The sequence below is a fragment of the Agelaius phoeniceus genome, chromosome 1 (assembly GCF_051311805.1).
Source record: "Agelaius phoeniceus isolate bAgePho1 chromosome 1, bAgePho1.hap1, whole genome shotgun sequence".
NCBI lineage: Eukaryota > Metazoa > Chordata > Aves > Passeriformes > Icteridae > Agelaius > Agelaius phoeniceus.
Genome location: NC_135265.1, coordinates 92,569,231 through 92,591,076, shown reverse-complemented (window position 1 = coordinate 92,591,076; position 21,846 = coordinate 92,569,231). Strand labels below are relative to the sequence as shown.

The 21,846-nt window shown below is 43.3% G+C and overlaps 1 protein-coding gene across 1 annotated transcript in view; it reads right to left on the bottom strand.

The window, feature by feature from the left end:
- TMEFF1 (transmembrane protein with EGF like and two follistatin like domains 1) overlaps positions 1 to 14,692 on the bottom strand; it is a 113,803-nt gene extending 99,111 nt beyond the window's left edge. The window contains exon 1 of the mRNA XM_054637405.2: positions 14,028 to 14,692. Within this exon, the coding sequence (XP_054493380.1) occupies positions 14,028 to 14,262 (235 nt within the window). The 5' untranslated portion in view covers positions 14,263 to 14,692. The remainder of the gene's footprint in view (positions 1 to 14,027) is intronic.
- Between the last annotated feature and the right edge of the window lie 7,154 nt (positions 14,693 to 21,846).

Genomic DNA, 21,846 nt, shown 5'->3' with positions numbered 1-21,846 from the left:
CAGGGCTGGGAACTGTATTTTTAGTTAATGGTGTATAACATTTTCCATCATAAGATCAAGTTTTAAGTTGCTCATGGTGTGCAGGCTCATTGTTTTCATAGAAAATTTCCAGCTGTGTAGTTTTTAAGAATGAAGCTGGGGCACTCAGAGTGTTTTGTTCAGTTGTTTGGGTTTTCTTTAAGTGACTAAATTGTAGCTATTGTATAATTGTGTTTGAGGAGGTTTGCATTCAGGAGCTGAGATATGAGGTGCAGTGAAGGAGGTATGAGTTGCCAGGCTCAGATCATTTTATTCTGCTATGTGAAAATACATCCAATCCACCTGAAGTGTTAAGCTGCTGTAAGAGGTTTATCTGTTATGTGCCACCAGCAAAACTAGTCACAGGCTCCACCTTTCATGCACTCTTTTTTAATGATGTCCCAGGTGAGCTCTGGTTCCAGCATTTTCAAAATCAGTGCTGGCAAACCTGTATGTCTGTCCTACTTGCCACATTCATATGGTCTCAGTGGTCCCCTTGCCCAAGAGCACAAAACAGTCCAAGTACAAAGCTGAGCATGGGTTGGGAAGGAAAGAGACCTGGCAGGAACAGCATTGTGGAAAAAAGACCACAGGAATGCCAGAAGAGAGGGATCACAGAGTGGAAGAGGCAAGGATGGATAAAAGACAGCCACTGGAAAACATGGGATCCCAGGCCTGAAGAGACAGCCCAGGGTTGCTAGGTGTCTTCTTTCTGATAAATATGTGGAAAAATTCCATGTTTGTTTTTCAGGTGGCTGGCTGATAGAGAACTACTTCCAGTGGTACCCATTATGCCATTAATTCAAGTGAGAGGTCTCTGCCAGGATATAATGGTCTTAGCTTTTTTCACAGCCACTTAAAAATCAGTCCATCCTTAAAAATGTCTGTATTTTCCTTAGTTGTTAGTGGGGAGGTTTGTTCTCTTTTCTTTTTTTTTTCCCTGAAGAAACTTGTGTTAAGCAAAGCCATATTAAAAGCGCAAATCAAGTGCTCAGAAACAAGATTCCTGAATTAATGTTATTTGAGCAAATGTAATTTTTATGTTCTTGTGCAATGCTAGACAAGTTTCTGAAATCAGATTTTCCAGACATGTTCACTAATTGGGCATTTCTCATCGTCTGGATGCTTTTTTTTTCCTTCAAAGCAATTCAAGCAGGGATGCAATAATTCACAGCAGTGGAAGCTGTTCATTGAATATATCAAGTTCTATTTAAAATATCCAAGTATCCATATCCACTATTTCTCAAAAATCCAAGTTTTCACCCAGACTTAAAGTCTAACTAACAGCAAAAAAAAAAAAAAAGGGTACAGCAGTTTTCAGATTAATCTGGCCCATGTGTAAGTTTTAAAAATGTTTTAAAACATATACAAAAAAGTTACTGATTATGTTGCTGAGGTGGGAAATTTCTAAATACAGAAATTTCAAGAGCAAAATTATTGTAAGAATGTTTACAATATCCACTCTTTAATACATTTCTAAACCAGGTTTTTAATTCCATTGGTAAAACAGAGTTAAGAAAATAGTGTATGGTGAGATTAATCAAAAAGAAACGGGACATAGGCCGGGGTGCAGAAACAGTGACCCAGGAGGCCATGGCAGATCTCCCCCAGCCATGGGGATGACACACTGTCAGCATGACAGTCAGCATAGATGGCAGCTCTTTTGTGGGAATGCTCTATTTACAGGAACAGGAAGAAATAGCTATCTGCAAGTTGCAGAACTTTACTACATGTAGGAAATGAAACACTGGCTTGCCTAAACATGAGTTATCCAACAAAAAAAAAAAAAAAAAAAAAAAAAAAAAATTAAAGGCTGTTGCAGTTATTTGTGATCTGAAAGAATTTAGTGCCGACACTGCATGTTCTAAAACTACAGACATTAAAAAAAATAACAAGAATACACTTCAAAACTTACTTAGAGGGAAAGGTACCACAGATCCTGCCAGTCCATATCAAAATTAATAATTTATAATAACATCTTAAGTGGTTACTGATTTCAAAGAACTAAGTACCTTTTCACTTTTAGAATACTAAACAGAAGTTAATTCCAACAAGAGGGTACTCTCCATGTAAGAGATTAAAATGTAACAGTTAGATCTCATAGTTTCCAAATTAATATGAAAACCTCAGTTTCCTCTTGCACTTCACTCTCATTAAAAATCCTTTAGCAGATCTATAAACTAAAAAATCATTGTGGTGCATTCTTACAATACACAAGCTTTTGTAAAATAATATTAGATTCCTATTTTGTATACAGAAAAAGGAAATAAATTAACTCCTGGGTAACATCCCTGAAACATTAGCAGCATGAATGGTGCTGGAGCATAATTAGGTTTGCAGAAACTCTCTCCTCTGAACACCCATACACTATGCTATTTAGGTACAGTTTTGAAAACTGTAATTAAACAGTCAGAAAACCACTGGAAAAGAAACAAAATAACCAGCCACATAAAAGTCACAGGGAGAAAACAAACAAACAAGCCCCTGGTTGATCATTTAGATTTCTTAATGAGTTCTGGTAATTCCAATAAGTTACAGAAGCCAGGAAGAACCTGAGCAGCCAGCTCCCTTCCTTTCAAACTTTAACAACTCTATTACACTTCAAAAAAACCCAAATCACTGCTCAGCCTACTGAAATAACATTTTTCTCCTGTATGCATTCTTGTCAGATAAATCTATAGCTAATAATTCCTCTCTGCCCGCTCGTTTATCCATATTGAAACACCAGGAGAAACACAATTCCCAGAGCTCCTGCTAAGCCCCTTTGCCAGCCTGGAAAGGATTTTCAGGGGCTGGGAGTTTATAGTTGGGCTACAGCATGGCATACATAGGACATGCTGTCCTGTTTCATCACCTCTGGCAATGATGGCTGGCACAGGGCTGGAAGAGCCACTGGGTTTGTGGAGAACTGGTGGAACTCCAGCTTGCTGGGAGCTGATGGCATCTCTGCAGCCCACCACAGCAGCAGGCTGGACAAAGCCACTGGACCTGAGTGGAACTGTGACACTCAGCATTTCAGAGCCAGAAACAAGCCTTTCCTAAGGGACAGACAGAAGGCCACCTCTTTTTTCAGCATATTCATCCATCTCTCCCTGTTCCCATCATGCCACTTCCAGAGTTCGAAGCAGGTGGAAATTATTCACGGCTGCCAGCTGGGGATTCCCTCGGCAAATGTAACGCTGGATTAGAGAGCTCATGGGTTGTCCTCCCGGGGCCAGGGAGCACAGCTAGCAGGCCCTGCCAAAATACTCCCAGGGTCAGCTCACAGCTCTTGAGGGACACCTCCTAATTGCTGTAAATTAGCTGCCACTACCCAGTGGGCAGCAGAGAACCAGGGAACTTTGCCTTGTTGCTGTCATTCTGCCCTCGCCCAGGTGCTGCAAAAGGACATCTCGACTTTGCCAGGTGTTCGGACAGCTGGCCAAGTGAGCAAGGAGCAGAACCTTGTCCTGCCCCCAGGCACGGCCAGTCAGGCCAGGGGGATGGGCTGCAGAGGGGCACCAGACGCGTTATCATCCCTGTTCTGCACCCTCTCACTGCTGGGGCACTGGGAGACCTTGTGTCGCTGCTAATCTGAATTTAATCTGCGTTTTCTCTTTGAATGCAGGGCCACAGCCACACTCACTTCACAGCCTCAGTCAGCTGTCTGTAACAGCACACCCAAAATGGCAGGAAAAAAAATTCAGCCAGCACAAATCTTCATATAAATATAGCAGGAGGAAAAAAAACCAACAAAACATAACAAGCTTACAGGTAAACATGCACATGATTGAATTCTGCCTTTTGTCTCACACCCACACCTCTAAAATGGAATAAAAGGACAATTCAGTCCTGGGGTACACAAACACTGACTGAGGTACAGTTCATGAGTAAACCCAGACTGAACTGGATACAAACATGTCCATGTAGCTTGGAGAAATGTAAGCAGTTGAGCCCATGACTTTGGTACAGCTCTGGCTGCAAGCCGATGGAATATCATTGTTTCTACACCTCCAATCTGTACAGCTGTATCAGACTAAAATTTACAGGTTCTTACTCCTTACTCTCAACAAAGGGAAATGTGATTTTCACAAAGACCATGATCTGGGAGCTCCCGTTGATTTTAATCAGTGGTTAGCAATTCTGGAAAAAATCCTTAGGTAGCGGGCTTTGCTCTACTGCTTAGGAAGTCAGACCATCAGCTCCCTTCCCCTGTTTGTAGAAATCTTTTTAAATAAGTTATTCATGGAGAAATACTAAGAAATAGTAAGAAAATGAAAGACAATTTGGATATTAGATTTGCATGATCAACATGAGATTTTTGTTATGTGCTTTGTTAGCTCTTTATCAACCTACCAATCCTCACCCCCAAGGAAAAAAAAACCAAACCAAATAAGAAAAGACCAAAATTGGAGGACAACATGGCACAAAGGTCTCTGATCTCATTGACTCTTTTCAGAAATAAAAGCATTTACTCACAGAGGACACATAACAGCAGATTCTGGTTGCTTTCCACAGTAGAAAAGAGACAGGTTACAAACCTATTTCTTTCAGTTACCTGCAGTCACAGAAATGCATTGATCCCTTAGGGTGGAGAGGGGAGCAAAAGACGGATTTTCCATGTCAAGTGGCCCCATACCAGCACAGCCAGACCTTGCTGCTGCCCTTCGTCCCTACAGAAGCATCCTGTACCTCACGGCATTCCCCAAACAGCCTATCCTGCACCTAATCCTTACAGTTAAAAAAAAAAAAAAATCAAAACCCAAAAGAAATATCTTAAAAGTGGAAAATGAGCACAGAAGCCACCTTTTCTTAGTATTTTCTAGATAGAGACTCAATGCTTCACAAGGAAAATCAGAGAAAAGTCATGAAGAGCTTTTGGTGGTAAAACTATTCTGATTTCTTGTAGCCTGAGTAACTGAAAGAGGCTAGGGACACATTTTCAGGACTTTTAAAGAAAGATGTAATTATGTCATAAAGCTAGTATTGGTATCTTATAATCTTTCATTAAGTAATTCTGAATGCATAGTAGGGTGACTTTAAATAGAACAGAAATATCCATTACCATAATACAGAAAACTAGTAAGTAACTTCTGTGTCAGAAAAACCTATGTATTTGGGAAAGAACTGTGAAAGCAGTGAAAAGCTTCACTTTCCCAAATTAACTCTGATCTCCAGATTTTGATACTGAATTTTTGAGTCATTATGTTTGACTAATATAAGGGGCCTGGTATATAATACACCACTTTAGATTACGTTTATCAAGTGTCTAACAAAGCAGGATGTTCATCTCTTTGTCTTCTGGATGAAGACTCTTTTATTATAGTGTAGTATCTTTTGTTTTAATGCTGCTCTGCAGTGGATTGCCAGCTCATTAATTTTTCTGCTATAACACCCAAATCCCTTTGCTGATCAGTGTGCTGAATGATTGATTCCCTGCTCCCAGACTAATTTTTTACATTGGACTGCATTTACCATCTGGTAGATAAATCACCCAAAACACTCGAATTCGAGCTTGGTTCCAGTGATTCTCTTTGTTTGTTCAGTCAGAAGCATGAATATCACTTGCAAATGTGGAGATTGTGTTCTCTCACCTGGATAACTGTTCCATATTGCAGACATAGGTTTTAACAAAGAGCAGGAAAAAAAAAAAGTATCTGTTCTTTGTGGTTTTTAGCCAAAATTTTTGTTTCATCCCTACCATAGCCACTTGCTTCTCACGTGAAAAAGAGTCTTTCTTACAGCACAGAACCAGTTTTGCACATTACAAACACATTTAACTGTTTTCACAAAGACATCCTTTGTAGGTGTAAACACCTGCACAAGTGAAGAAAAGGACATCCTTTGCAGTTAAAACAGAGTAGAAATACAATGAAATAAATTGCCTTCCCAACCCCATGTTTTATATGAGAAAACAATTCTATAACCTCAACAGGAGCCTGCCTGTTTTATTTTCACTTTTATAACCTTGAAATGATACTTCCATAAAATTATACTTCCAATCGAGACAGCAAGAAAGAATTCTGCCTCACAGAATTGTCTCTGCAAAATCCTGGGAGAGGTGAAGGATGAAGAAAAAGCTCTGTGAGAGAGAGGTAGTGCTTCAGGAAAAGAACCATTCATCTGCCCACTGCACGTGGCAATGTCGCTCGGGGAGGGGACAGGGCACCCCTTTCTTTCATCTCAGGATCTTTTGCTGCTCTTTGCTGCTCAGGAGAACCCATTTGGCACAACACACTGACCTCTGTCTCTCCCAGAGGGATCAGGCAGAGGCAGCACACAATCAGAGTCAATACTAATTAGCAAAATGTAAACATTTCATTAGATCAATGCTTCCCTGAATTTTTAAAGCAACATAATGCTATCCAACCACAATTTTTTATCAAATTTTTGATGGAAATACCTGTTAAAGCTCTGTTTTAGCTGTCTATACCAACCAGCTAAAGATTTTATAACTTGTTCTTGTGTTTTATGGACATCCTTAAGGATTAAAACTTGAATTTTCAAAAGCACTCATTCATTTTGAATGCCTAGACTATTCTGAACACTTTTGGCACATGCACGAACACCTTTAACTATCCTGTCTCTCAAGCTTTTGTGCTGCTCTGGCTAAGAATCTTGTTCAGTTCAAAATTTCAGAGAGAACAGAGCCACTTCTGCAAATGATGTTTATCCAAACACTCATTCTTTGTAGTCACATGTGAAGTGTCTGTGAATAGGAAAGAAAGCAAGTAAATCTCTTGTGAGATACAACAAACTCCTCCATACACTTCAGGCTTAAGCAACAGGACACTTTGTCACCCACTGCTGAAATATGTGTGTTTACAGGAGGTTTTCTATAGCCACAGAGCCACAGATGTGACAATACGTTTTCATGGGGGCTGTGCTCTCCCTTCTTCCCTCACCACCTGCAGGGCTCTCACTGGTTAATAGCTGAGACTGCTTAAAACACTTCCTAAAGCAGCATTTTTTGGTCAGGTGAACCCTGGCACGTGTCAGACTCCTGAAGCTGGGTAGGAACAGTGAGGGGTGAATCTGGGATAAAGCAGTTGGAGCCCCTAAAGGCGTGCATTTTGTGTTCCCTGGAACACACTGTGGTGATCAGGGCCAGATTGACCAGAGTTTGCACAGTTCCAACTCTCTGGCTTGCCTGAGTGCCCCCATTCACCCCATCTGCTTCCACATGGATCCCATGAGATTCATGGTAGGCACAGGAGATGCCCCAGGGCCTTTCCTACAGGAACACGGCTGTTGCCTGCCAGCAAGCCAGGCAACTGGAATGAGGCTGCCTACAGCTTTGCAGCCAGGCAGAGCCAGATTTCAGGAGGTTTTGGCCTCCAGACAAGACCTGAGAAGAACCATTTCGTGTCCTGAACACCCTTTTGTCTGTTTGTGGACATTGTACCTGTTCTCTTCCTTGGCTGCTCTCCCTGTCAATGCATCTTACAAAAGTACAGAGAGTTTTGCTCCTCTTTAAGAGACATAGGAGCACACTGAGGTCTCAGCCTGATGGGAAAAGGTGGAGAAAACCCAGCACCCACCAAGACAAGTTAGATGACTTCAGAAAAATTACTGACAGTTTTGTCTTGTTCAAGATTTTCTTCCCTTTAATTTTTACATGTTTTCCTGCTGGTCCTAATTAACACTCTTTTTGAACCATGCATGAGGATCCTGCCAGCTTGAACACAGTTATATAATGTGGGTGTTTCAAGACTGTAACTGCAACTAAATTTATTTTTATAATACGAAATCAAAAGAGAGGTATTACAGGGGTTTAATTTTATTCCAAACCAGATCCTTTAAACGCTGTTTCTGTAACACATAATCTTTTATCAGAAAAGTCCTGCCTTTTCAGTCCTTACAAATTGTCTACTGTAATGAGAATTTAAATTATCCTAAAATAAATCCTGATTTGCTAGTCAAACACTGCCTCCTCATAAACCACACTATGACCAGTTTTAGAGCAACTTAAAAGAAATTGAACACTGATATCAGTGTAACATTAAATTGCTCTCTTAAATGGAGAAATTCACATCAATGGATATGCAAATGCATGCAGAGCCCGATCTGTCTACCAGCTCCCAGCCAGCCAGGTCTGGGGATGTAACCAGGTCAGTGAGAACTGAAGTCTTTCAGGTACTCTTGTAGCAAAGGCTTTCACTGGCATCTTGCTCCACAGAACACAGAAGTTCCCTGGAAAGAGTCTTGAAGAGAAAAAAAGACCTGGAATTTTTTCTCCTTTAAAATAAACAAACAAACAGTAAAACATATGATCCATAAATCCTAGATACCTAATGGCAACTAATGGCACCACTAGATACTGTCCTAATAACACAAGATTAAATAATTCTGCTTTCACATCCCCCTGAAGCCATCTGTGAACTAAATTAGAACCAAAGATACATTGTAGCTGTTCATCAAGACAAATAAACAGATTTCAGGTTCTCCAGGAAACTTTAATATCATCAGATCACAGTTTTGACTGCTGAGCTTACTCCTAATCAGATTTTTTCTGTAACTACTTCTCCTTTTGTAAGAGAAAAATATCATACAAAGAAGACCAAGAAATGGTTTCATAAAATTTATTATCAACCGATTTAGTGAAAAAAGCTCTTCCTTACACACTTAGGAGTTCCACAAAATACAGCTCCACTCCTCCACTCCCCACACTCTCTCTTTTTCTTCCTCTATTTCTCTATATTTCTAAATTATTAGAATTTCAAGATGATCTAGGAATAAACTACAGCAATTAGAGGGGACTATTTCGTTTCCAGCACAGTATTTAATTATCATTTTCTTATGGAAAGCTATTTTTGGGATAGAACAATTTCTCAAAGAGTACTTCTACTTGGTCTTCGGCTCTGCTGAGCACTACAGTCAGTTTAGAAAAAGACAAGCTTCCACCTCACAATACCAACATGTCCCCTATCTCCACTCTTGTTCCACAGCACCTGTGAGCCCCCAGGGAGGGGGAATATGCAGGAGTCTCAAGTTAGAAGAATAGATCCTTTTTCCACATTCCTGATGCTCAATATTCTTCCTTCCACAATTGCTACAGCTACTGTTACCCTGGGAACTATTGCCACTGTCTGCTTTGGGGACACTCCCCAGAGTCTGACCACAGGCTGGAGAAGGCACAAGTGCTTTCAGCTGATGGATCAATGGTGGAATGGAATGATCTCTTTCCAGGAAGAGGGTACAGACTCCTGTCAATATCAGTTGGATTCTCTGCATTTGTATCTCTCTATCCAAAGTTCTTGGCCATAGCTTCTTTTTTTTTTCTAGTCCAAGTATCAACTCTCCCCTTTATCCAGTCTACTGTCAACTCCAGAAGAAAACTGACAAGATATAAGTATAAAATATTTATCCCTACATCAACAGGAAGAAAAGGACCAGACTTCTTGTTTTCCCCTTAATAGGAATTATCTGAGAGATCTTGGTACAGGAAGAATGCTTCCTTAGCAGTATTTTCCACAACAAACACAGCTTCTTTTTTCCTCTTTTCAAAAAACCAATAAAGAAATTGGATTCAATCCAATCCCCTCAGTCAAGCCTCAATTGCTCCATCACACTACCAGTTCCCACTAGTGACAATGATGGAGTGACACCTGTTACAAGATGATTTTCTGCTATTCTGACACTTTCAATTCTACTTTAATTACCTTTTGGCTCTTTAATCAGCATAAGAATCTGTATTGCAAGGACATTTCATGTCCAGGCAATTACACTAAAGGGAAACAAATATATGCATGCTACTGTCCGAGTTTTAATCTCTCTTTTTAATAATTGCTTTTACTTTTTGCATGTAGTTGATTTATATTCATGCCTTATGATAGTTTCTCAAAGTGACATGTAACCTGACTGAGTTTAGATCATTTACTTCAGAAGTTCAATTGGCACAAACACATATCACATTTTATTTGGCTTGACTGTTATAATTCATTTACAGGAACATAGCTCACAGTATCTTAGATAAAATAACCAATTATTCTCATCTACCATTTCAGATCAAGTGGAATTATGCAAACACAAAACAACATGTAATTCTTAAAATACTATAATTTACCTGAACCTGTATCTCTCTTACATCCCTTGCTCTTAAATGTTCTCACCAACATGGCTGCATATCTTTAGCACAAATTGGTTTTGCTCTGTGTAACTTAGAATGATATAGCAAAAAAAACCCCTCATCCACTTAATTTGAGCAAAAAGCACAAAGGATATGTCTGTTCTAGCTGATAAGCACAGATGAAAGCCAGTCTTGAGGCCACATGTCATTCTGGTTCACAGAGTCCCCACTGAGCCCAGGCAGAAACCACGGCTGAGCTCCAGAGACCAGCAGTGCCTGAGGTTTATATCCTCCAAAATCCACGGTCACATCTGCCACGTGGACTGGGCCAAGGGAGCTCCATGCTTGTGTTCACTCTCCCTTCTTACAGCAGGGACAGCCTGGATCCAAGCTTCAGACAACACAATAGTTTAGAGCGAGAAATAGTGCACACAAAACTCATTTTGGCCAACTCACTAATTATCTTGAGGCTTCACCTCAAGTGTACACATACCAGATAGGAGTAGATTTAGATCTCATCTTCTCATAAGAAAAACAGCTACAACAGCACCATAATAGGTGTCCATCAATAGTAAGCCTGGGGGATTCCTGCTACAGGATCTGGAGGACAGACATGAAGGCATCCAAGAAAGTAATGGAAACAAATGCACCGTATTCACATTTAAACAGGATCTCATCTTGCTCATTCAATCCTCAATAAGCTGTCTTGAAACAACTTTATTTTTACTCATTTCACTCAGAGAGATCTTACAGGGGCAGCACACAGTCTATGAGACTCATAGGTGGTGCATGGAATCATCCCTAGCAAGTCTATTTTATTACACGAGGGAGCAGCACACTGAAAGGCTCACAACACAAGCATATCCCTGTTAATTAAAATCCCAGGTGCAGACACACATACCAGTGCACTGAGCAGTGTCTCTCATTGAGTTTGTGTACCTTCCACCCACATCTGCAGCGTTTGGTCAGCTATGATCCAGCTACAACCCCTGTGGCTCCACAGGTGACCGGAGCACATCTCACACCAGAGATTCAACACTAAAACTGGCAATGCCCATGCATAGTTTGTGTCTCCAGAGAGCACCATGGCATTAGGAGCTCAGGAAGGAACTACACCTTGTGCTTACCTTCACACTCAGGATGCCCAATAACCCTCTGTAGTTCACAGCCCCCTCACTAAGGACACAGCTACCCCAAAGTCCAAGCCCAGCATCACACCACCAGCACTTGGACAGTCAGGGAGTATTGGGAATGTTAGGGAAGAAGACTACAGGTAGCACTGGGAATAATGTAACATCTCCAAACACCAGCCTAGGACTGTCTTCTCCAGCAAGAAATACCTATTTTGGTTTTACCCCATTCTGGGTAAAACTGGGTTATTTTATTTCAGTAGCTTAGCAAAGTATGGATTGACAGATGAGCAAACACACACAAGTCCGCATTGTCAATTAACTCCAGATACATCTTAATTCTCTGTTTCCTGCTCTAATCATTTTATCAAATGTTCTTCCTTTGGCCAGGGATGATGCAATTATATCATAATTTAACAAAAGGCCAAGCTGCAATACATGTGCCAAAGGAGCAGAATCAAGGCTGAAAAAGCCATCTTAATGTTCATGTTGTCTGCCTGTGTCCTCCACCTTGTAATGTTCTTTTCTTACAGCAAACTCTTTCTTAAGCAGCATATTCTGTAGCAATAAAGGAGAGGGCTTCAGCATTTCTGAAAAGAAATAACAAATAAATAAAGGTAGATATATAATCTAACAATGATAAAATATTACCAGCCCAGGAACCATCTCAAGAAGTGCAAAAAACCTGTTAGGGCAGCAGGTCAAACTGATGCACATATTAAACTTGCAAAACAGCAGAAGAAAGGAGAAGCATTTTGCTTCTTTGAATATGGAAAGCAATTTAGAGAGTCCAGTCATTTGGAGAAGTAGTAGTAGTGTTCTCAAGTTGAACTTTCAGTATAAACAGCAATGTACATCGTAGCAGTCCACTGAGAAGGGTGCTAATGCCAACATCTGGTCCCACGTGTAAATACAGGAAACTCATCTTTTTCAGGGAGTAGCTCCTTCAGTAAAAGTTAATGAAGCTGTGCAAAGGTAAGTGAGGGGAAAATCTGACCCAGATATGGTGTGTTGATGTTAGTTCTTTCAAAATAAAATTGAGTACTGAAACCCTGCCATTTTCCATGAAACGGTTAACACACAGCAGAATCTGACTACTGAATTTAAAACAAAATTTTCCTTCCATATTTTTGGAGTTACCCTGAAAAGAGTGCCTGCCACAAGTATGTATATAGCACATACATTTGCTTGTGCCTATTTTTAGTAGAACCATGCTGAATGCCTTCAATATAGCACACGGTTTTCTAATTCCAGGCTGGAAAGCCCTCTTTCTGTGGCTGTTTCTAAATAATGATATCCCTGTGCTCCACATCATCTTAGAAACTTCCTCATACATTTCAGCAGCCTTCCATATTTAATCTCACTGATTTATGCTCATGCCATGGTCTAATGACCCATATGTCTCTGATGGGTAAGCCGCTAACGCCAGTGACACATTAACCTATTAACCTCTCTTTAAAAATAACCATCATATTCCTACAAACAGAATGAAAAGTCAGGCAGCAGCAGCAAAACAGTAGCATTGTGGTACTGTCACACAGTAACACAGTGTATATCTAATCTGGGTAAAATGAAGAGGAGCATTTCAAGAATGTGTAGCAGATTTATTGTATTGCAAGACCATTTTGCCACAGTTTGCTGGTCTGCGAATTTGATAGCCTGCTTTAGCAGCATTATCCGTATTGTAAAATGTAATTGGCAGGCAGATCACTCTTCCGTTCACTCATTTCTTGAAATCTCTGGTACAGTTTGGGGACCTTACCCTGGAAGGCACCGAGAGTTCCTTCCAACGTGTAAATTGCCTTCCGATCCCGCTGAAGACAATGGGAGCGGGGGGCTCCGCGCACAGGGCGAGAAACCTTCATCACCTTGGAGAAGGCACTTTGTACAGCTCTCGCTGGCGATTCGCGCAGTGCAATAAACCTATCATTTTAAAAGGCAGGAGGAGGCATCCACAGCCATTTTTCAGAGAAAAAAAAAATAAATTCCCTTCTCTAAATAGTAGTTTAGAAGACAAACAAATCTTTCTTAAAACCTGTAAACTTTATATTGTATGTATGTACTTTGTTCTACTTCAAAACCATCATATCCCTCAAGATCTAAGAAAACTGCTGCTGTCATGACAAACCACATTGCAACCTTACAATACCAGCACATAATTATGTATATTATGTATGCCATGCAACCAAAGCAGGAAAAAACCCAAGAAAGCTTATTCTGAGCACATCGCGGGGTATTTTGCTGCCTACACCTCATCATGACTGAATCTCTACGACAGCCGGCAGACGGACGGGCGGAGAGGCTACCCCGTGGCTGGGCTGCTCACAGCAAGAGTGAGACCCAAGAAACAGCCCGTGTGAGCCATCAGGGCTGCTCTCCCGGCTGCCACCCGGCTCGCACCCCCTGCTAGCGGCAGGACGGGCCCGGGGCAGCGGCAGGGCAGGGCGGCGGAGGAGGGGGCGGGATGCGGGCAGCCCCGGGGCGGCCGGCGCGCACCTGCCGGCACCGCGGCGGGGGCAGCAGCGGGGAGCAACAAAAGCCGAGAGGCGGCGGCAAAGCCCTTCCCTTCGGCGGGGAGAGCTCGGAGCGGGGGCACCCCGCGCCCCGCAGAGGGGCATCTCCCGGCCGGCCGGGGAACCGGCTCGCCGCACCCGGGGCCGGGGCGGGCGCCGCTCCTTTGTTTTCCGCCGCCCGCAGCGGCACGGCGGGCCGGGCCGGGCCGGGCCGGGCCGGGCCGGGCGGAGCAGGGGGCCGCGCTCAGCCCTCCCTCCACGTGCACGCGTGGGCTGCCCGCAGGGGTGGGCGCGGGGCGGGAGCCGGCGGGGCATTACCTGAGCAGTTGATGCCTTTCCCCTTGCCGCCGCCCTGGCACTCGGAGCCGGGCAAGGGATGAGAGGCGCGGCCGGCGGGCAGCGCGGAGAGGGCGAGCACCAGGAGGGCCGAGGTGTAGCAGAGCGCCAGCGGGGGTCCCGCCCGCAGCAGCGGCCGGGCGGCGGCCGGGCTCTCTCCCAGCATGGCGAGGGGCGGCCGAGGAGCAGCGGGATGGCGGCGGCAGGCCCGCAGCATCAACCGGAGCCCGCGGCGCCGCCCGGGCGGGACCCTCCTTTCTCCGCCGCGCCGGAGCGCACCTTCAGCATCCCCGCCGCAGCGGCCGCACGGACCCGCTGCTGCCGCCGCCGCCGCCGCCGCCGCCGCCGGGGCGCGGGCAGGGCTGTCCCCGCCGCGGCCGCGCTCCGTCCGCGCCCGTCCGCCCAGCGGAGCCGCCTCGCCCCGGCCGCGCTCCTTTGTGCGCGGCGCCCGGCAGCGCCGCCGCTCCGCCTGCAACAAAGGGAGCGGAGCCGAGAGGCTGCTGCCGCCGCCGCCGCCGCCGCGGAGGGGGAGGAGGAGGAGGGAGAGAGAGAGCGAGAGATGGGGGAGGAAGCACACGTGATAGCAGCCCCCTCCCCCGGGACCGGAGGGGAGGTGAGGGGCTTCTCCTCGCTCGGCGGGCAGGGCGAGCGGCGGCGGCAGCGCCCGCCCTCACGGCGGGGCCGCCCCCGAGGGAGCGGTGCGGGTCCCGGGCGGGCCGGGCTGGGAGCGGGCACAGGCGACAGGCGTGCGGGGACAGCACCGGTGGGTGAGCGGGGCAGAGAGGGTCCCCAGGGGCGTCGAGGAAGGAGGACCGCTGGCACAGCCCTTGTCACTCTCCGGGTGATTTTTTGTTATTCACTAATAAGCCGGCGTGAGTGGGGTTGGGAAAGAAAGCAAAGAGACCGTCTCTTCTATTAATTGTAAGGGTTGTGTTTAATTTTTGCTGAATGGAAGCCCAGCATGTATAGCGAGAGCGTTTGCACCAGTCCAAGTCAATTAATATATTTGCGGTGAAGGCAGTGAGTTTTTAACAGAGTGCTTTTCCTATCTACGGGTTTTCCAGTCCCTTACATGGAGACACTTCAGAGGTCAGAAGCACTGCACAGGTAGAAGGTATCAGGCACATATCTTGAGTACAGATGCTCAGCATGTATCTGTGTGGCTGAAAGCTTTGTGTAAATTGACAGCACAGTGACTGTTTTCGCATAGTGAAAACACAAGACAATGCTTTACATTCAACGAGATTTTTTTCCTGTCTCAGTTGGCACGTTTCATGTGAGTTTTTTTTAATCCACTGTGCAAACCATTTGTTTTTCAGGAATAAAACCTGCCTTTTTCCTTCATCTCTCTGTTTCTACACACCACTGACAGGCTGTAAAGTGTAGAGCTTGTGTGAGGAGATCTGGCTTGCACTAAGGTATAGCTCTTGTTTGAGGAGACTTTTGAACAGTTTGTTAACCAGAGCAGTCAAGAGCAAGGCCATAAATCCAGGAGTAAGCTTTGGGAGGCACATATAAAGTCAGACATATAAAGTCAGATTGTTGTCTATTTAAATACAGCATTGAAGACTAAGTCCTGTATTACTAAGAGAGCAATTTCCTTTTGGCAGAGGGGGTTCAGCACTGGCTGCCTCTGCCAAGAAAATGTCCTTCTGTAATTACTTGGTGATGCTAGATGTGAGAAGAGCTCTGCTCCTCAGTAAGGTGGGGTGCATTAACTCAAATGGAACTGGTGCTGACGAAACTGGGCTGCTGAGGTACACGGGCCAGGATGTTCAAAGCTCTCTAGGTCTGCATGCTGCTATCTAAGCAGATGATCCTTTGGGATCTTTGGGTCTTGGGACTGGCAGAGATGTTTTGAAGGTAGCATTTTGCTGCTGTAGGAGCAAATGCTCTGTATACCTTCTTCCCTGAAACACATCTAAATCCATCATACACTAAATATGCTTTTTTACTGTGCCTCTTGCTGAAGGGCTGGGCCAGGACAGCTCTCATCTCAAACACATTCAAGACCAGTTCATACCCATTTGTTGTTGTGACATCCAGTGCTCCAGTTAGTCATTTCTCTTTCCCTTGAATTTAAATCTGTAATACATTTATAGGCAGTAGTTACAGCCACTGTTTGCAGGTCTAACCTATCAGTACATTTTACTGCTCTCCTCCTGTAAGACAGAGCCTCTGTAGCTCAGATTTTACTGCACTAGATAAGTTTGGATTCAGTTTCTTCAGCATAGCTGCAGTTTGTAACAGCTTTTCACAAACAATTGCCAGTCTCTGCCATAGAGGTAATCTCTCCTGATTTCTTCCAAAATTGTCTTTCCTAATACAGCCAATCTGCTTTTTATATGACCAAATCTCACTGATGTTTCAGGTCATGCTGTGAGTGACAAATACAGGCTACTCCTTGTACTTGTCATTTACAGTCCATAATAATAATAATAATAATAATAATAATAATAATAATAATAATGCTTTTTATAAATGTCTAAGTGCATGATCATATATTTTCCATTGTTGCATCTCATCCCATTTCTTTTATTCCAGTCCTCAAGATTATGCAGTCATCTTTTCAGTATATTCTAAACCTCCTTTCTATTAACAGTCTTGCACAGTTTTTTGTGTCCACTTCCACATCTACAACAATGAAAAAATACACAATTACAAACTATAGGTCTCAGAACAAATGTTACCAGTAACAGTACTTCTCCCAGGTCAAACGTCCCTCTTCCAAGGCAGTGGGTACTCTGCTGTAGGGAGTTCCCAGCTGAATGTATAACTTTGTTTCAGTTCCCCATGTCTTTTAGCTTAGACAGGCAAACTATATGCTGGGCTCTAGCATGGTTTGGGATGGAAGGGACCTTAACTATCATCTAGTTCCAACCCTCCTGCCATGGGCAGGGACACCTTCCACTACACCTGATGGCTCAAAGCCCCATCCAGCTTGGCCTTGAACACTTCCAGGGATGGGACATCCACATGTCATCTTGCAGTTTAAAGTTGCTGCCCCTTGTCCTATCCATACAAACCCTTGTAACAAGACCCCCTCCAGCTTTCTTGTAGGCCCCCTTCAGATGCTGGAATGCTGCTGTAAGGTCTTCCTGGAGCCTTCTCTTCCTCAGGCTGAACTATTCTGACTCTCTCAGGCTGTCATCATAGAAGAGGTGCTGCAACCCTCTGATCATCTCTGTGTCTCTTTTCTGTACTCGCTCCAACAAGTTCATGTCCTTCTTATCTTGGAGGCCCAGAGCTGGCCATAGTATTCCAGGTGGGTTCTCACAGTAATGGAGTAGAAAGGGAGCATCACCTCCCTTGATCTGCTGGCCGTGCTGATTTTGATGCAGCACAGAACATGTTTGGCTTTCTGGACTGCATGTGCACATTGCTGGCTCAGGTTGAGCTTCTCATCAACCAACACCCCCAAGTCCTTCTCCCCAGGGCTGTTCTCAATCCATTCTCTCCCTGAATTTGTGCTGGGATTGCCCCGATCCAGGTGCTTTTCCTCATTGAGCTTCATGAGGTTCACACAGGTCCACCTCTCAGGCCTGTCCAGGTTCCTCTGGATGGCATCCCTTGCCCCCAGTCTTGCTGACATTGGCAGACTTGCTGAGGGTGCCCTCAATCCCTCTGTCCTTGTCACCAACAAAGACATTAAACAGCACTAGTCCCAATACCAACCCCTGAAAGCATCACTCATCACTGGACTCCAATTGGACACTGAGCCATTGTCTGCAACCCTTTGAATGAGACAACCCAGCCAAATTCTTATCCACTGAGTGGTCCATCCATCAAAATATGTCTCTCCAATGTACTGACAAGGATGGTGTGCAGGACAGTGTCAAATGCTTTGCACAAGTCCTGATGGACTGTGTCAGTTGCTATTCCCTTATCCACCAATGCTGTAACTCCATTGTGGAAGGACACCAAATTTGTCAGGCATGATTTGCCCTTAGTGTGAAATCTTTTAACAAGTCCAGATAGATTGTTAGTAAACCTTATGGGGTTTGGTTTTGGCTTTTTGTTGTTGTTGTTATTTTTTGACTCCTGGGATAAATGACATGCCATTTTTTATCTAGAAAGCCACATCTGAGCAGTTCTGTCTGTCTGGAAGCATCTCTAGCTAGTTTAAAGTGAGTGATACAGTCATGCTTGATTGGCAAATTCACACTATGCCAGCTGGGTCTTCATTTCTACTCTGTTCTCTGATATATGTCTTTAAAAAAAAAAAAAAAAAAAAACCTAAACACTTTACTGCCAGCTTTAAAAGCAAAAGAATTCAGAAAGAATTTGAGCAAGCTGCTTCTGGGATGCAAATTGTTGCAGACAGAGGGAAAGCCACACCAACAAAATGACAGATCTTGTGTGTCTTTGGGATCACAATAAATTCTGCCACATTTGGTAACTTCCATCTTTGGCAAGTAAGTGTAACTTTATTGCAATTATCCATCAACTTCACTTTTGCTCACCTCCAACTTCTCTTCTGTGAAAGTAGGAAGCTATACAGATTGTTGAAAATTGTCATCTTTGGTGAACTCTTGAATACCACCAGCAGTTTTTAAGTCCCCTGCTGATGCACACACAATTTCTGCCCTCCTACCCCCTGATTTTTCTCCAGTAGTTGTAGAAATGAAGATGTACAACCAAAGGGAAACAGGGAATATGAAGGAACAGAGAGAAGCTGCCAGAGCAGCGAGAGTGATTTCATTTGCCAGAGATCTGGATACAATACAGATACACTTAATTGTGAAGGCACTGTTTTATTTTGTCTTGGAGAGCAGAGATCTATAATTTAGTGAAACCATCAAAGCGTTGTTTGGAGCCTCCTGCGGCCTTGTGCATCAGACACAAGAATCCTGCTCTTGCCAGGTATTTTGAGAGAGAACTGTACTTATTAGTCGCAGCTTTCCTTCTTATCCCCCAAAAAAGCCCTTCCCAACTCCTGTATTGGTAAAGAAAACATCAAAAATATTAAGAGTGTAAACTGGAACAGTGTTCACAGAATCAAAGAAACACAAAAATGTTGAGGCTGGAAGTGACTTCCAAAGGTCATCTTATCCAACTCACCATGTTCAAGCAGGGCCATCCTGAGCCAATTGCTCAGAGCTGTGTCCAAATGGATTTTTAATGTTTCCAAGGATGGGCACTCCAAAATCTCCCTAGGTAACCTACACCAGTGCTGGGTCACCCTCACAGTGAAAATGTGTTTCCTGATGTTCAGAGAAAACCTCCTGTGTTTCACTTTGTGCCCGTTGCCTCTGGTTTTAAATCAAATATGTTGTCTAATGAAATCTAGAATCAGCCTCAAAAAAAAAAAAACTCAGGAGTTCTCTCATACAAAGTATTTCAATTTTGTTACTTGATCAAAGGTACTCAGTTTATCCAATAGTTAAATTTATTTATCTGTCTCTATCAGGGGCTTTGTGCTCAAAATATCAAATGACACCTACCTAAATCTGCTATCTTCAGTATTTGCAAGTTGCATAATACAAATAATTATCTTCAGTATATAGTCCCACTCTATTCTGATAAAATAAAATTAGTGCAAAACCAGGAAAGAACCAGGTGGCACTGGCTATGTAATTTAGGTTCATACATTGCTTATTATCTATTAAACTTTGTATTTAATTAGGTTTTCTTTTCAGCACCACAGAATTTCTTCTGTGTTACTCCTGAGGTCTTCAGCATGGCCCAGGATTTACAATGATGTCAGATTTGGGAGTCTATCCAGCAGACCCTGCACAGGTGGTTCTTGCCACACTTTCCATGCAAACATAACTGTGGAGAGGTTTTCTTGTCTGGAAGGCTCTCAGCTGAACAGAAGGAGTGCTTAGCATACTACTCTCTTGCTCCTTTCCATCCAGGAATAAATATGTGGCACCAGTCTCGATCAATACTCGCCCTCTGTCAAAGTTTCACATCTAGATTTTGGTCCAGGAGCTTGATCAAGTGATTCAAGTATCTAACCCCACTCAAGGCTAGGGAGAAAAAAAAGCCAGTTTAGGCCAAACTGAATTTGCTGTCACAGTAATGAGGACAGAGTGAGGGGAGGGCAAGAACTCAGTAAAGCTGGGCTTGATGCTGCTGCTTCCAAGAGCTGGGAGAGAGAAGGCTGATTACTGCTTGTGCCCTTTCCCTGCCCATGTAACTCCATCAAGGCTCTGGGGCAAGCACACAGGCCGTGGTGCAGTGGCCATTTTACACCCTCCCCCCAGCACCCTGCTGCCCTGTCCAGCTGTGTCCTTCTCCAGGGCATAAAGCTGCCTCAATATCTCACCAATTTCTGAGGCAGCAACGTGCTCAGGCAGGTTATTATTGGGAAGATGAGAACTCTTTCCCTTGTACTATGCCACTCTATTTTGCATTTTCTACCCCACTTCTATAGTCCTTCTCTATTTCCCTTCTTTTATTTTAATCTTTAATTTTTCAGGTGTTTCCCTAGATTTTATGCTTTTCCCTTTTCCATTCACCATGGTGCCACATCTTTTTCTCTTCTTGCAGTTGTTTTGCCTCTTCTTTCCCAGAATATCTTTATTCAGTCAAAAGGCATGACTAAAAGCCCATTTGGGTCAATAAGATGATTTTTAAGAACCCAGCTGAATATATATTTCTTCTCATTTAATTTCCTGTCACAATGTCACCATGAGTCAAGAAATATTACTGAGCCCACTTTGCTGCTGGGAAAACCAGGACACTGAGAGATTTCTTTTTCTAGCACCAACCATGGGACACAAAGGATTCTGTGGCCATTGCAAAACAAAATCCTTACTTTTTAAAACCCAGTTTCAAACACATGCTTCTCCAGAACACTTTGTTTCCTTCCAACTCTAACACCTTCTGTTGACATCTATTCAGAGTGGTGGCAGGAACAGTAGGGGAAGCTTCAAACCATTCTCAGGACTGGCACAAATTTATTTGCCCATACCACTTACTCTCAATCACCTATTCCAAACAATTTTTCTTCTTGTTTGGTTTATATAAATAAAATATGAGCTGTCACTTAGCACCTTTACATCTTTTAATCTTTCCTAATGAATCAATTTTTTAGTGCATTAATCAGTTTGTTACCCTTTTCTCAGTTTCTTCTGATCTGTTGACATCTCTCTTCTTCAAATGTTTCCAGACTAACTGCTGATCAGTAAAACTGATTTCCAGATGCTGATAAATGCTTTTGTCACTTATTGATCAGGCTGTTTTGGTTCTTTGTTAGTGAATTGTGTTTAAACGGGGGCTAATTCCCAGCACAGTAACCTCTATGTGCCTGGGTGTACCAGGAAGGTCACGCCTGACTCAGTTCTGCAGATTTTCCACACTGTGTTCATAAAATCATGACAATTTTTCAATCCTGCTTTTAGCTTTTTGCATCCTCAAAGGCAAAAATATAAAATATTTCATTGAACTTGATCTCCATTGCCCCAACAGCTCTCTGCATTCTGCATCAGATGGGTATTCAGTTTGCTTTAAATTTAATCTCCAGTTAATGAGTGCTAGGGCTCTTGTCAATTATACCCCTTGCTTTGAGAATACCCTTCACATTGTTATCTGCAATTCTTAATCAAAATGCAAAAGCAGATTAAAGAATGACATGTTTTATGCTGTGTTTAATTGTCCCCAATGACTGGTTTTAGTAGTACATTATATGGTAAAATATTCTCAAACATTTTTGTCAAGGGCTTCTGTAATGTCAGTTTTATTTTGTTTTAATTTTTGCTGCAGAAGCACACAAGTCTATGCAGCATACAGTTTGTCAGCCCACTGAAGTCATATAGAAAGGGACTATTACTTCCCTGTGCTTGTGACAGTGTGT